Source organism: Parus major, chromosome 4 (assembly GCF_001522545.3).
Source record: "Parus major isolate Abel chromosome 4, Parus_major1.1, whole genome shotgun sequence".
Lineage (NCBI taxonomy): Eukaryota > Metazoa > Chordata > Aves > Passeriformes > Paridae > Parus > Parus major.
In genome coordinates, this window is record NC_031771.1 from 46,956,995 (window position 1) to 46,974,279 (window position 17,285).

At 38.4% G+C, this 17,285-nt stretch overlaps 1 protein-coding gene across 10 annotated transcripts in view; it reads right to left on the reverse strand.

Moving 5' to 3' along the window:
• Positions 1 to 17,285, reverse strand: part of TBC1D1 (TBC1 domain family member 1) — a 99,159-nt gene that overhangs the window by 78,667 nt on the left and 3,207 nt on the right. For 8 of the 10 annotated variants that reach the window (XM_015624245.3, XM_015624246.2, XM_015624243.2 and 5 more), the window contains exon 2: positions 12,008 to 12,530. In XM_015624245.3, coding sequence (XP_015479731.1) covers positions 12,008 to 12,424 — 417 coding nt within the window. In that variant the 5' untranslated portion in view covers positions 12,425 to 12,530. Of the gene's footprint in view, positions 1 to 12,007; positions 12,531 to 16,201; positions 16,221 to 17,000; positions 17,098 to 17,285 lie in introns of those variants that run through there. The other 2 variants (XM_033513381.1, XM_033513383.1) reach the window with 2 other exon arrangements.

Here is a 17,285-nt window from a genome sequence, read left to right on the forward strand (position 1 = left end):
ATTCATTTGAGAATTGCCCCCATTTAAATGACAGACCAAGTTGCTACTATGTCCTTATGTGTCTTAAAGATGTATCTGGAACAGTACACAGTTAATAAGATACATGTAAGGAATATCCAGAAGTCCTGCAAGTTTCTAGAAGATAAACTTTTGTCCATACACACATAGAAACTTACTATAGCAAGCTCCTAATATGACTGAGAGATAATGTTTTCACAGCTATCATATATTCTGCTGAGGGGAGTTGAAACCCCAGAACATTTGCTGACGTCATACGTGTTTTGTTTTGTGAAATTCAACACACAAGAATAAACTCCAGAAATAGCAGTATTTATGTTCGATGGACTTTGCATAGTGCTGCTTCTTGTTACATAGTAAAATACAAACTCATTCCAATATTTTTAAAGGCATTGAAAAAATTCTGAAAAAACACCCCAGTGGAAAACAAAAAACCCAAAAAACCCACTAGGAGAACCCAAACAGAACTTCAATAGGACAATTCTGGGGAAAAAAATGGAAATTACAGTACTGAAATTACAGTACTTTCTTACTGAAAACCCACCAGCATCTTTCAACCGATTTTAACCAGTTTTAGATTAAGCCTTCGGTATCCCCGCGGTAAGGTGAGCAATTCTCCCGCTGGTGGAAAACAGAAGAGGTGAAAACTATTACAGCAATCACAGTATCTTACATTTGCTCTAGACAGCCACTAAGTGGCACTTAAACACCTCATCTTAAACCCCGATGAATCTGAGAACTTGTGAAGGGACTGGGGAACAAAAGGAGCTCTGCACGCTGGGGAGTAATCTCTTTTAAGAACAATGACGTTCTTTTCCTGCAATTAGAAAAGCTTCCTAGCGGCCCGGCTAGGAATGCTGCTGTCAGGAATGCTGTTCGGAGCTCCACAGCAGCACAGATACTGCAGAGAGCTCAGCAGAAGCAACCACTTTCTGTCCTAAATCCCAGTCCTGATTCGGGAATCCGAGTACCTCGTTCCAGTGTGTCATTCCCCACTATTGTGTCGCTGTGAAAAAAGCACTTAAATCGGGAAAACTGAAGTGCCTCATTGCTGCTGGACAGCTGGTCCAACAAATGCAATCCTAACATGGATTGTTCCTGACGCAACTTCTAGAAATGCCTCTGAATTCAGCTTCAGTGGAGACCTCTGAAGGTATCAACACTCTTTGTACTTGATGCACATTAGAACATGGTTTTCATAGTCTGCAGAGAATTAAAAGCGATGAACGGGGCTTTGCTCTTTGTAAGACATTAGTAAATTATAGCTTCATAGACATCCAGCATACTTCTTTTTGAAATTTTAAATAAAGGAAGAAACCTAATTTTTTTAATAGTGGTGTTGAATCAACCACGTTAATCATCTTGAATATGTTCTTGTATTTGAGTTATAATTTTTCTTGTCTGGTTTTAAAAGTAGTTCTGTTTCATTAAAAATCTTTCTACATGAATTAATTACAGGTATTGGAAACCTTTTTTTCCTATGTGAGCAACATAACTGTCATTGAAAAAAAAATGTAATGATAAAACCAAGCAGAATATATTATATTAATTATATTGTATTATAGGTGCTAACCAAGCAAATATCTACAAGCATGTTTAAAGTCATTGCTGCAAGTGTGTGTGCTGTCTTCAAAGGAACTAGCCTGAAGTTAAAGTGCATACAGATTTTCAGCCTCAAAGACTCAGAAATAAGATTTATGTATAATTTGCTTCCTGACTCTCCAAAAGAACACCTCCATTTCACTTAGCCACAGGTTTAGATGCAAATACACCACCAGATATTCACTGCAAGGTGTAGTTTACAGTTTTGTGCTGAATGTGGCCTCCAAAAATCTCAAACAAGGAATTAAAAAATTTAGTTTTTATTCCCTCTTCCTGTGCAAGTTCTTTATATTCTAAGTAGAAGCACAGCATATAAAGCAACACAACAAGCCACATCATGATTATTAAAAACACAGTTTTGAAGCACATTCTGCCTGTGTGCAGCTAGTTTTGTGGGGTTCTTTTAAAGGCTGAAACAAGAATCTCACAAATGAGAAGTGTTCAATCAGTTATGCAGAAGGACCAAACTTAACCCAATGCAAGAAGAGTCATCATCATCAATGAAGCTGTTTTTATGGCTAGCAAGAGATCTCAATTACTGTCACTCTGGGAAAAGTGGGGGGAGGGTGGGAAAGAAAGGGGAAGTCCACATCAACCAGCAGTTTCATACAAAGGACAAACCAAGTATAAACTGGCATTATCCACTCAATCCTTGTATCAGATCCTCGATGATCAACCTTTAGGGCAAACACACATATCCATTTAAGCCTGTATTTGTCCAGTCACACAAATCATTCTTTAGGAAAATATTTCCCACAGCCCTTCCCATAACTTGACGTCCACAGAGAGGTAAAAAAAACAGAAGTACAGAACAACTGTGTCTACACCAGGCAAGGGAAAGCACTGATTTTACGACAATGATTTTCTACCATTATTCACTTTGACATATAACAGGATGGGAGATTGTGCTGCTAAAGTAAATACAGCGGTTATATATGCCTCCTCTGCTTTGGTTTTCTGCTCCACTACAGCCAAAGAGCCCCCATCTGATGACCTTGGGGGCACAGCATAAATATCAGCCCAGGAAAGGCAAAACTCTAAATGAAAAGCCAACTGCATGGAAACATAAGGAGCTATTTCAGGGAGGTGATTTACTCAGTACCATCATTTATGAATTGGCATCTTCATATTTTAACATGGATGGCTTGCATTTGTCTTTTAGGGCCATTTTTAAATCTGAAAAGAAGAAAATACAACTGCCTGAACATGAATGTCCATGTTTAAGTAGCTCCAAGTGAGCTTAACACCAAGCTTCCTAATGAAACTTGCAAAGCACTGAACATAGGAGGTTTTGGTTTTACTAGTTTTGAGGAAAGATAATTGATATCAACCAAATATGAGCCAGAACCACACTTGAGTCTGTCTGAAGAGACTGTACTAACCTATGTGACAGACATGGCCTCTGTTTATTCAAGCATTTGACAAAAATTATCACTTTTGCTAACTAAATCACACTGTCCTCAATATGCTGTTGTACTGTGTGCCACAAAAACAAACACTGTTTTAGGTAAGACTGATTTTTTTAAAATAAAAACTGTTACTTGTCAAAGCACTATTTCCCCCTTTCCAATATACACTTTCTGGCTTCAAATTGCATACTGCTATCATATCACTAAGTATCCACAAAATTAATTTAAGAACTTCACAACTATGCATACTTCATATTACTTAAGTGTTAAATACTTCCAAACTTCTAGTCTTAACTTCAGCAAGCCTCAGCAGTGGGTAACTCAGAAAATACACTGGAGTTCCTTCATCATTAAGTATTTATTTGTATATTAGTGTGCATGTAGTTTATATTCACTACTGCTACAAATCAAACAGTATTTTTTGAACTCTCAATTCTGAATACACAACTTATATTTCCACATTCCCATTGGTCACTCAGAACTTTTCCACGGCACAAGTCTTTCAGTTTGGTTTGGGTTTTTTTCATTTGCCCAGCACCATCTGCTTGATGCACCTTTGTTTGAAGCTGTTGCACTGAGGGGGCTGTGAGGCAATGAGGAGACTCATACACTTCGTTTGTGTCTTGCATCCAGTATCCTTGCAGAAATCAGACTTTACTACACCACAGTAAGGTGAGCTGCATAATTTTGTTACTACATATTTTATTATTGATACAATTTGTGAAGCTGAGGACTTTAATATGATTAGTGCTCAAGTAATATGTGGATAGATATATGTATCTAATATGTAGTCTCCCAGATGGAGACCACCCACTCCGTGATGTTTATGTCTTTTTAGAACAAGTCTACTTTGGACTCACTGGGAAGGGATGCAGTGATTTCTTCTCACACATTACTAGCAGGACAAATTTCAATGTTGGTGACACTTTCACCAAATATTCTGAGTTGGGAGGGACCCACAAGGATCACCAAGTCCAACTTCTCAGTAAACAGCCCATATAGGGATTGAATTCACAACCTTGGTGTTATGAGCGTTGTGTTCCAAACAAGGTGGCTCTGTGTACAGAGGCCAAGGAAGCTCACAAGTGTCCCTGTGCTCTCCATCCTCACAGTCCTACTTTTAAGATCTATGTCATCCTACAAAGAAAGAACTACAGGTTTCCGGCTCCACGGCCCAATCCCTTCAGAGTATTCCTGGTGTGGCACTCAATTTCCCCCACCTGCTTATGAAAGCACTAGGAAAAACTTGTCCCAAATTATTTTATGTTCACTTTAGTTTCCAAATTTATGTCAACTTAAAATTTGACAAAAAACAACTATGGTGATCTAGCAGGGCGTACTAAATCAGTTTTGGAGCAGAATGAGATTAGTTTCTTTTACCTTATCCTCTAAAGCAGCTCAACACAGGCCTGGACAAACATCATGCCAGTACAAGGGAAAACACCAAGGAAGTACATCAAGGGATGGATCAGAAGAGAAAAGAATAACAGAATTGCCTCTTTTGACAGAGGACAGCTATAAAATCTCCTCAGTGTACCATCATAGACTATACTTGAATTAAAATCCCACAGCAGTTTAAGACTGAATGAACTGGGGATCTGAGGCTGAGCCTTCTCTCTGCTCTAGGTGGCGATGCCCTGACTCTCACAAAGGTGCACATGAAACTGTTCTGTGATCGCGTTAGGATGCTGATTTCATTGAAACTTCATCACTTTTCCTTTGGAATATTCAAATTGCTCTGAAACACCTCACTGAGTATAGAGAAGAGGGAAAAAGGTAGGAATGTGCAAATCAGCAAACAAGGGAATACAAGGCCACAGAAAGCTGTCTTAAATTTGCTTAAGATGTTAAGAGTGAGCTGCTCTTCAGAGATAGGTAAGGAAGCTCTTCTCTGTGTGGACAGGAGCTTTTAAAGAAAACTTGACTATAGCTCTGAAGAATGCTTAGATATTCATGGTTCCAGTTACCTGTGCTGGACATCACTGGTCACAAATTAGACAAAAAGGATGGTTAGTAATCAGATGAGAAGCCATCACAAATTCATGAATTATGTTTTCGCCTCAGTTCCACTGTTTTATATTTCTGCTACAATCCCCAACAGGAAAAGTGAAAGAACAGTTAATAACCTTGGACAATAAACAGCTTTGGCATGAATGCTGACCCTAAAATAAAGTGTGTGTAACATTACAAGTAACACACAGCTACTTTCAGTACTATTTAAGTTGAAAAATATATGAACAATGTCATCTGATACAGTTTACTAAACAGTTAGCTATTACACTAAGATAAGAAATCACAAGAATATATAATTTTTATGATGCTGCTGCCATAAGACTAGGAATAGGCAACTCTTTTTATAAACCTTGTGATTAATTTAATTTTCCTTGATCAAACATTATCTCTGACTGTAAGTCAGACAGCAGCACTGGTATTACACAAATTACTTCCTCCATGTGGCAATCACACAGGGTTTAAGGAAATCCCACACTATTTTTATAAAATGAGTGAACACACAAGCACTTAGCTGATGCAGCATGTCACAAAGTCACTCTAAGATTTGACAAGAGCTCTATAAAGGCTTGGAATAATGCTGCTAGGGACAGGGTTACTGGTCACTAAGGTTCCCTAACAGATGAGCTCACATACATGAATTGTTTGAACAGATCCCAGGATAGAACTGGTGTCATCATACTCACGCTCAAGAACCCTGTAAAGCTTGATTAATTGTGAGAGCACTGAAAGCACAGCTGTCTGTGTGCAGTACAGAGGATATTCTGGTAGGATTTACACAGATAAACTTTGACCTACTTTATAAACTGGACTGTGTATGTGCACAGCACAAATATGTATTTGATTTTTCGTTTGTTCTGCTGCATTTTTTATGCTCCTTTCTGTATTTTACATTTTCTTCAGTTAGTATTTGGGAGACAGGAGAGATGTCCAAAATCAAAAAGCAGTGCTAGCAGTTCCAAATTACACAGATTCAATCCAAAACTCCAAAGGTGCATAAGGAGGCAGAAAACAGTCAAATTAAGCTCTCACTTGCAGTAACCTTAGTCCAGTTAATGGATTTTGTTTCGGTGTTTTATGTTTTTTGCAAAAGAAGAACCATGTTTTAATCCCCCTAGACTCATCAGACAGTAAAATACAGAAGAAAAAGATCACTCGTATCTTTAAAATTATCTTCTCTGAATTCTTTTAAGAAAGGGAAGTGGTGCTATTAAAAATGAGATACTTAGTGAGGCTATACCTTAGAGTCTAAGGTAAAAACAAGTTGTGCAAGAGCCGACAGTCATGAAGCCAAGTCTCACAACTGCTTAGGAGTTCACTGGGCCTCTGCCATTCCTTTTATAGATGAATAATGTGAAGTTCAGCTCTGTGCAGCCTCACAGAGAGCTAAGTGTTGATTATCTGAAACCAGTTTCTTCAGCACATAATCAGATCATAAACAACATATGTTTATGTGTGTTGAGTGCTGCATTCCAGGTAAGACAGCGTGATCTACTTAAGTGCATAAGCTATTTTAACTCATGAAAGTAGGTGAAGGTTGTTTAAAAGCATAGTAACTGTTAAAGCAATGGGTGAACAAAAAACCTGAAGATCTCTGACGACAGAAGAGGTCACACAACCGAAAAGCTCATCAACACGCCAGGTGCTACACTTCAAGTGCCTCAGTGTAAGGAGATGGTTCCTATCTGTGTCTGCCTTGGGGCAGATTTGGCACAGGTGAAGTCAGTGAGCAGGCTCAGGTTTCCAGCTGGTGTCCCGGTATGCTGCAACCACACAGACACTGCGACTCTCATGGTAACACTCCTGCAGCTGCCTGGGCCAAAAGCTGTCCCTGATAGACGATGCTACAAAGAGAAGATTCAGAAGCACCACATAGTCCTGTGCAGCTGTGATCCTGTTTAAATGTCAGGCAATATTTTTCTATTAAGCAGAAAAGTTCTACCCAGGGTTTTGCCATCATAGCATTAACTTCTCTGGTAAACACAAGCATATATTACAGGGTGTTATGACAACTTGGGTCCAGAGTCTTGGGGACTAAAAAAAACCTAACCCACACAAACGAAAACACCAGTACAAAATGTAACCCTTTAAAAATCTGACCTGAACTTTTTACTTTTCTTCATACTTCAGCTCTGCATTGGTAATGTTACAGAAATATTTTCCTTGCAAGACATCAGGCTCAAGTTTCTAGGCTTTCCCTCAAACTCTTTAAACCTACAGATTCATATCACAGAATAAAAAAGGGGAAACTTTCAAGCATTTTGAGCATCTGCTTCACTAAAAAAAAAAAATTAAAAAATTACAGTACTGTCTGCCAACCTCTACTCTGCATCCAGGAATTTCTTTTACCCTGTGATCAGAAAGAACAGGTGGATGATGCACTCTACAGACAGCACTGAGTAGCTTCATATTAGCATACTCTGGTCCTGATGAGAGACTTCAACCACTCAAGTATCTGCTGTAGGAAAAACACAGCAGGACATAGTTAATCCAGTCACTTTCCAGAAAGCCTCGTTAAGAACTTGCCAACCCAAGACAGAGACATGATTAGGAAAGCCGAAGTCCACCTGGAATTGAATCTAGCAAGGTTTGTCAAAGGCAACAAAAAAGTCTTTATAGCTATGTAGGTGACAGAAGACAGGCTTGGGAAAATGTGAGCCTGCTGCTGAATAGAGCACAGGACATGGAAAAATGCTGAGATACTGAATGTCCTCTTTGACTCAGACCCCTGTGAAACCATTAAATTTAGAACTGTAGGTCTTCATTTACAATAAATATAAAAATATAATAAAGGACAGCACAATCTTAACTTGCCTTAAATCTAAACTAGTTCAGGGCATGAGTCAGATAAACTTGTGACCTGTGTTCCATTTGCCAGCCCAAACATCCATCAAGTAAGATTAAACACATCTAAGTAAAACAAATCATTCAATATGCCAAAGAAGGATCAACATAATGACATCTGGAATTACTTTTCCAAGCTGAAAATAAGAACAGAAATTACTCATCCTCCATAATGTTTTGGCTACTTTGCATCTGCTGTAGGGGGATACCATGCTAGAGTATGCCATTAGCTTCACATTATTTCTCTCTTTCATTTCTTGGAGTGAATGATGTACTAAAGCAGGGCATCATGTAGAAGGAAAGCTGGGGAGAATGAGCTCAGGAAAACGACACACCTCACCTGCAGTTCCTAACAGTTTAGAACTAGCACATCTCAAATGTAGGACAAAAATGCCAATATTTTAAAAAGTATATAGTTTTCAACAACAACAGTGATATCAACAGCATCACACTTCTGTAGTACATAAGCAAATATCAGATCAGAGGCCACTGGGGAGATACAGAGCATGGAGCATGTATAGTTTCATTTCCATTGCACTCCTACAGTAGCCAAGCAAGCTGTCTCAACAAGGTGTTCAGCAAGGCTGTGTTCTTATGCTGAAGGGACTAATCTGCAAACAGACTTAGTGGAGATTGAATTTTTCCCCAGCTTCCCCCACCATTACTCACCTGACCTATAAGTAGCCATCATAAGCTCCCTGCAGGCAATATAATTGAATCCAGCTCCATTCCTGAGCACCTACAAAGAATATGCAATGCTTCAGCCCCATCCTCAGGCAGAAATTACTCAATCATGAGGCCACATCAGAACCCCTGCAGAATGAGGGTGTAAGGATAAGAAACTTCACTATCTGTAACTAGTGGAAACTTACCAAAGTTATATATGAAGAAAGGAACACTCCAGATACCATGTCTGACAAATCTACTTGGAAAGAAGACTCTAATCCTTAAGAGAAGCTCTGTCTAGGCAGGGTAAACCCATCTTTTAAGCACAAAGCAGAGTGGAATGATCTCCATATTCACATGCTTCTTTTCAAGTGTCATCTATCCTTCCCTACTCACTGCTATCCAGGAGTAGTATCACTAGGGAAAGTGAGCCACACACTGCCACGATGGTACAATGGAAACAATTATAGAAGATCCTACAGAGGGAAGACAAAGACCACAATGGGGCACTACCTTTTCTTTCACTGCTAAAGAGCAGCATAACAAAGAATTCCTTGCAAAGAATCCTGACATTATTTAATGTTAATTACCTGTCTACTGATTTCTTCTCTAAAGTGGATATGTTGGAAATGCAGCAACAACAAACCCAAGAGCCTTGTATTCACATGCAGGAAAAACATGCATTGCATGCACCTCCATCAGCTCTAGAGCTGAGATAAATATTACTCAGCAACAATAACAAAACTCTTATATTAAACAGTAAAATAACCCCTCACTAATCAGATGTATGTTCTTGCTCAATTTGTATTTATAAAGAAGTAAAACTACAGTTAATGGACTGCAGCCTGTCTTCAATGCTTATGCTAAAAGCCTGACCATGTCTGCATTTCTGTACTTTCTACCACCTCCATGGGTATGCCTCTGCATGACTTGCAGGTTTCTTGTCCTCCTTTTAAAGGCTTTAATTGTTTAGTCTTCTACTCAACTGCCTTTGTCTTAACATCCTAATCTTCCTACAGTACTTCTCCCACAGACATACTTCTGCCCCCTTTTATTCTACTTATCATAAGGTGAGGATATACACGGAACTTATTTGCAAAGGCACAAAGTACCTTCTACTTCAAATCCTCAGCCAGACCCGACTTAATCCAAGAACTCTTTGTCAAATATAACTCTACAACAGATTTATACATGCAGACACAAAGAATTGTGGCTCTTACAGTTTACAATATTATTGTAATTAGTAACTATCATAAAAGTCTGGATGTCCAAGATTGTTGGCTAAAGATTGCTATGAACATGTAAATTCTGTGACTAAACATATCTGGACTGCTGTAATTTTACAGACCTGAAGCAAATAGGAAAAAAAAAGAGTCATCACAAACAAGAGTGATAGCACAGGAGTCTGCTGAGTTGCACAGCTGCAAAAGTCCAGTTTCTAAAATTTATTTCTTCTGAAATTGAACATGAACTGCAGCAACAATTCTAAATTCTTCATCCCAACTCACTGGCTTCTAAGAAACAGCTCCTTCAGTTCGCAACAAAGGCATATGTGCACTCCCTATCCCTTCAATTTGGGCATCTGCAAAACAGGTAACATCAGTTCACTCCTTAGAAATATATAAACATCAACTAGCTAAAAGGCATTATATGACCATATTCAGGGCAAAGTAACAGCACCCTAAAAAGCACAAAGGACTTACTTAAAATGTGGAAATTGCACAAAATTTAAGTAAAAGAGACAGAGCTTCACTTTAGATGGCAACACCACCTTGCATTTCCATTACCCTTTGGTTAAAACATAGGTCCGCATATGCTGATTAGATGTCTACCTAGACTGCAAAGAAGAGAAACAACTCTTGCATGCAATGCAAGTTAAGAGACCAGGTGGAAGGTAGTTTTTGAAAGGATAGATACCTGTGTGAATCTAGAGCTAAGTAGTTAAAATAGGCACCCAAAAGGTTTGGGTGTTGCCTCCAAAAACATGTAGACACAGTTGCAAATTTAACTACAGACTTAATTTGTTCTTGACCATTTCAACACGTCCAGGAATTTGATCAAACAAGTAGAAAAAGTACTTGAATCTTTTGTTGCAAAAGAAAATGTAAGAAAATGTACTGGAGGTGATCAGTGCTGTGTTCTCACTATAATCCTGGAAAATCACAAGCACATGTAAATGCATAAGCAAACTGAAAAATGCATTCACCAGCCGCTATCCAATGCCAAGTTCTGAAGTATTTCATTATTTCTGCTTATTATATCTGCTATCCCTTATTTTTGCTCTTACATACATAAACTTAGTATTCTATATTTAAGTTGACAGGATTTCTCACTTGAATGCTTTATGATTTACAACGTATTTGCCTTTAAATTTACTGGAACTGCCATTTTATCTGGGGGGATTTAACTAAAGCTGTTTCCATATGTTTTGAGCTGTAAGCTTGAGACCACGGATTTGGAACTGTACAATGTTTGCTATTGGGCAAGTTGGCATAAATCCCACGTGTGGTGTATATTCACATAATACCTCCAGGATTCTTCAGCAGGACACCTCCAATGAGTCAAGTGAGCACACTGTTTTCCAACATTACAGAGACTAGAGTCAACATCGAAGAGGTGAAGGATACATCACCATTTTTCCCCCCCATAAACAATAATTTTGTGTGAAATCCTACTCACTTTACTCATTCATGAGAGTCAGGGTTTCCCATTACTCTCAAAAGGAAGAGATTGACAATTTTAATGTTTCCACTTTTTCAGCAATGACAGAATTGGCTAGGAACTAATTAGGAAATGCAAACTAAGCCAAAACTCATCCCCTGTCAGACATGCCTACCCAATTCCCTTCTAACACCATGCAATAACAAGCCTGCATGTCACGGAGGTACAGACACTGTCCTTCTCCCACTCTCTACACCTGCCTGCCAGGCTTTGTGAATTATAGAGCTAGGAAAAGGTTTCCACAGGGTCCTGTTGTTAGAGATATGATACATATGGAGGTTCCACACTACCCTCTCTTTCTGAGAAAGGAGGTATCTCTGTTTCCCAGTCACACAGCTCTCAACTCAGGAAAACAGAAATTTGAGAGGTCTGAGTGCAGGATTAGATAAAGTTCACAAGTGACTCGAGAGTGAAATACTAGCCCTAGTGACATCAACAGAAAAGCTCTCACTGACTTAAGGGCCAAGATGTCAGCCCATATCTCAAACTAAAGTGTTTTTTAAGCTGATGAAATTCAGGCCCTGATCCTGTAGGAGATGTACACACCTTTCATTTCACATACTGAGCAGTTCAAATTCCACCGAGCAATTAACATCAAATATATGTCAGTAAGTTTTAATGAGATCTAGTCTCTAATTATAAGTACAACCTTAAGGTCTTACAGTGTACTGAAACGATTCAAATAGCACAAGAGCAACTCCATGGATGCTTGCTTTGGTTCTTTTCTTTTTACTTACTTTTGTCTGATCATCAGCTTTAAATACATAGCAGATACTTTGCTGATTTGCTGCTTCATCCTTTATCAGACAAGCAAAGTAGCTTGGATCATGGCTATTGTGAATCAGTTTGTGGACCTGCTGTGGCTTGTATTCAAACAAACTGGAGCAAATTAAAGGATCCCACTGCTGGGTTTTCCCTGTGTCCGGCTCACATCGCAAACTGGCTGGTGAAACACACAGTCGGATTTGGCTGACGCTGGGTTCTTCTTTGGAAGACTTTGCACTGAGCAACCGGATCTCGGCCACAATCCAAGGCAGCATAGACATAGTGGTTAGGGAATGCACTGGGAGAGAACCCACGAGCTGGAGACTGAAACTTGCTGAGAAATCACTAGGTGTTTGACACTTTTTAACTTTGAAAGTTATTGGCTCCATTTTACAATCCTTTAGGGAACCTGGACTAATTCACCAATATTTCAGTTCCGTGGAATGACATTATCTGGATGCTGGATGGCTCGTTTGATTAAGAGACAGAAGAATTCTGAAAGGAAAAGAAACAGTTATGTAGGTGCTGGAACTCTACGAAAAACCAACTCTCACCAACACAAATCATTAAAGCTTAACATCAGAAGAAAACTACCATGGCCCACCTGCCAAGTTCTCCCTCTTTACTTTGGACCTTACTATTTCAAGTCCAACAAATATAATTGTAATAAATACATTGCAAAGAAAAGAGTCAGTCCTGATTTAAAATTTGCTTTATGACCTTAGCTCAACTATCTAATGAATAACTAAATTACAATGAACATTCTTTCTAGCCTGGGTATGTTTCATGGGCAGGCACACGTAGATCACACTGGCCTATTTCAATCCTGTTATCACAGGAAGAACTCAGCTGAGCTATTCTGACCTTCATGAGAGAATGACAGTTGAAGTCACTGCCTGCTAAGACACCTTTACATTTTGGGGGGAAAAAAAAAAAAATCAGCTTGACAACCTACTTGTCCATAGGTGAATGACTTTGAATTTGGCTATTAACATGGGGTTGTTCCCTTACGTATAGTTTGCCCAGTGATTATTGGCTGTAACTAAACAGATTTTTTTCAATAAATAATACCCTAGAAATCACTGTCATCTAAAAATGCCGGCAGCAGTCAACTGAGTGATTGCTGAAAAACCTGTCAGACAGCAGTCACAAACAACAATCCTTACAGCATTCTGGGAAGAACCAGATGACGATCACAACTCATGGTTGAATCTTAATGCTGGTCAGCCAGACAGGAATACTTAAATATTAACCAGACTGACACTATCATTTTCATTTCTTAAAATATCAAATGGAATATACCAAGTTACACACAACCCTGTTGTAACCCTGTTATACCCAGCATCTACTACCACTAGTGTTATTATGTATTAGTACTTTTAGTAATGAAATCCAATAATTGCAGTTATTTATGCATTCCATTTCATAAAATGTAGTCCATGAAAACAGATAGATTGGCATTTGTTATACTACCCTGCTTTAACTCCTCTTCAATTGACCCTAGTTTCAGCTGTTACATTATATTGTGTGAGACTGACACGAGGCTGACAGGCCTGTAATTGCCTGCGGTTAAATACCAGGACACTAGTTTACCATCAGTCTTAAGAGAGTTTCTCATGATAAGACCCATTAAAAACAACATAAATAGTACCAAGATATCCTTAAAAAACATTTTAATTACATTTGAACAAGTTGGATAACATTGGATAAATGGCATCCCTATACTGTGGCAACAGTATTTCTTGTCTTTGTTCGTCTACAAATATGATGGAAACCAGCACTATTTTTCTCATGAGTTTCTATTAAACTTTGTCTTTCATTTGCTCATGTAATATTATTTTCAGACTGAGTTTTTAACAGTCTTTCACCTTGTTGAAAATGAAAGGAAATTTCATGATTAAAAAAGCCCCAACATTTTTCTAAAAATTTCAAGATGGAAATTAATTTTGAGTTGTTTAAAATGCAACCAATCTGTAAATGTCCCAGTGGGGAAAAATGTTTCTGCAGTAACTGGCAAACTGTATAAACAAGAGAACTGCAGGAATCATCTTTGGGTACATTTACCTTTTATACTTTTTCATCTTTTGACAAAGGAACACTATGGCAACATTACTGGTTCCAAGAATAGCAAATTTAGCAAGTGCAAGTTTTCAAGATACTATTCAATGAATTCATAATAAATAGCAGTCTAGATGTGTGGATCAATTTTTTAGAAGTCTTTTCTTAAACCTCTGTATGTCCATCTGCACATGGGAGGTGTGAGAAAAAGGGCCATGAAAATCCAGAATTTGTACACCTCATTTTAAGTATACTACAACTGGGAGATTTTTTTTTTTTGTTTATTTCACAAATGAGCAAGAAAATAAGCATCTTTAAATTAACATAAATTCATTACATCCTAAATGAAATTGCATAAAGCTGTGGCAGAGGTGTTTCAGGTTGGACATCAGGAAGAATTTCTTCACTGAAAGGGTGGTAAGGATTGGAAGAAGCTGCCCAGGATGTGGTGGAGTCACTGTCCCTGGAAATGTTCAAGAAACAACTGGACATGGTACTTGGTGCTATAATCTAATTCACATGGCAGTATTGAGTCAAATGCTGGACATGATGATCTTGGAGACTTTTGCCAACATCAATGATCCTGTGATTCTAAATGGCATAGCAACTTCAGGCAGCATTTTTACACCTTATCAACACAGACTGCTAAACACAGTTATGATGACAGTTTTCCATCAGCCAAGAATCAAAATGGTATATTCTTTGACAAACTATTACAGATTTTTTCTCCTTAACTGCAACAATGAAAAATAGTTCAGCAACTGCAGGGAAGATTGAATTAATTTGTAACTACCATGGTGTGTAGTCCAAAGTACATAAAAATCAAGGTTTTAGCTTTTAGTGCTCTTGTCACTCAGTGTCACAGACAATAATCTCAGGATAAGAAAGCCTAAGAAAACTTCATTCTTAGTTGAGAACAGGAGAACTGAGCTACCACACAGAAAATTATGTATTAGCCACACACTTTTTATGGCAAATTTCTTATTTGTGTTTTCTGAGAATCCATCTTAAAAAAATTACAGGCATGCAAAAATACAACAAAGTCATCCTTGTTTCAATCAACTTTTCAAGTTTCTTTTTAATTACTGCCATCTACCATGCTCTTTTACCCCAGATCTACAAGGCAATACAGCCTCAAAGAGAAGTGAATATCACAATATTTTGCACATGCAATATCACATTAGCATGCTAAGAACTCAACAGTATATAAAAAACCCAAGGTTGATACTCTGTCATATTTAAATAAACACTGTACTGATGAAATGCATTTAATATAAATGTGAAGCTTCTTGACATTCATCTCTTTTTAATAAAATAAACACTTGGAAAGTCAACAGCATAAATACTCCAATGTCTGCATTTGTTATTTCCAAAGAAAAATACTTACTACTAAATTAAACTACTTTAATTACTTGCTACTAAATCAAACCAGTTAAGTAGAAGTCAAAATAGATGATCTTTTTCCCTAATGTTAGAAGAGGCTGAAAGTGCAGTTTCTCAGAGCACAAATTTAGCAGCATCAGAAAGTCTCCTTATCTAACCCGAATTGTTCTCTATGTTACTGTTCTTCATGTTCCATTTCCCTTTCCCAGCCATTCTTTCTTTGTTCTCCCCTCCTGTCACTTACTGTAAACAAATGCTGCCAGAATTCATGCCAATTTCATGCTGTTGGTGTTAATGTCCTTCAAGTTTACATCAAGGACTAGGTTTTACTTCAAGACCAAGAAGTATTTATGTACATGCTTAATTTAGACCTAAAAATAGTTTTGTTCTTCTAAACAGGCCTTTTCCCAGCCATAAAACTAAGCACACATAGTGGCCAAAGAGTAGCCATGTTCTCAGCCCATCCATGTCTGCCCTGACTCCACTGCTTAGAATTTTAGCACTTTTACTCATCTTTGGTTGCAACCTTTCAGTTCATGCCCTCTGAAATTTGGCTCTGCTGTTGCCATAGGAGTTTACCATACATATTAGTACAGTAGGCTCAAAGAAATTTCCACTTCCTCCAAGTGTCTGATTAACTCATGCTTATTAAATGTTTATTCCACCTCTAATCCAAGAGGGAACAGAAAAGATACAAAAATAAATCTGTACTAGTTTCCTTCTACCTCAACTCTGATGTTCCTTTGGCAGTTCTAAGAGCCAATCAGCTTCATTACTCTGGGCTTTGCTTAGCACACTGGATGTGTTCTCCCAGTGCTCACAGACACAGCTGGGACAGCTCCTCTTTCTCCCCTCCACCAGCATCTTTTGAAGGATCTTGGTTGCCTTTGTTCTCAAAACTGAGAGCAGCTTGAGTGGCACTCCTCAGCTGACAGCTTTGCTGCTGAGAAAGATATAGTTTATAGAGATATAGAGAATATGAACCTTTTTGTTCCTACTGTTTAGTCTGCTTTGATTTAGGTGTATTTGCGCCATAAGCATAAAAACAGCCGAACTGTAGCGCATAAGACACACAAATCACATTAATATATCTATCCCTGCCTTCTATATTAGGAGACACCAGGCTGACTCATTAATGGGGAAGATACACATGGGAACACATGTGTGCCCTTTGTCCTCAACTTCTCTTTTGCTCTGATCAACCCAGCCACTTCTCACAAGCAGGGAGCAGACTTAGAAATCATGCAATACTACACTGATGGTCCTGTTCTAGCAAAATGTGATACTGTGTTTTTTAAAGCCCTAAACTAATGAAAAAAAATTATATATTAGACTCTTGCTCTCCAAAATCAAGTTACATTCTCACTGTGTTATGTCACCAAGTTAAAAGGGACGCCTTCAGAGAGAAGTCAGGGTGATGGCAAGACTGCATGAAAGGAGAGCTACACAAATTATTATTTCTGCCATTCTGTGAAGGTACATGTCTAAGCAGCACCATGCAGGACAGCATTCCTCAAAACTCACCTTCTCTCAAGAGAGCAAAGAGGGCAAGGCTCCAGGTGCCAGCTGGTTAGATGGGGCCAGGTAGACTTTGAGATTAGGAAGAAGAATCTTGTGGGGTTATTGTGTTAGTAACCTGGGAAAGTGAGGCACTGAAAATCAGGTTTGTGCACCTGGGGGAACAACAGGCAGATTTGGGATAGATTCAAACTAATACAGAAAAAAAGACACAGAGAGGACCAAAAAAACATCCCCTCCCCACCCCCCAAAAAAATTAAAAAAAAAAAAAAAAAAAAAAAAAAGTCTAAA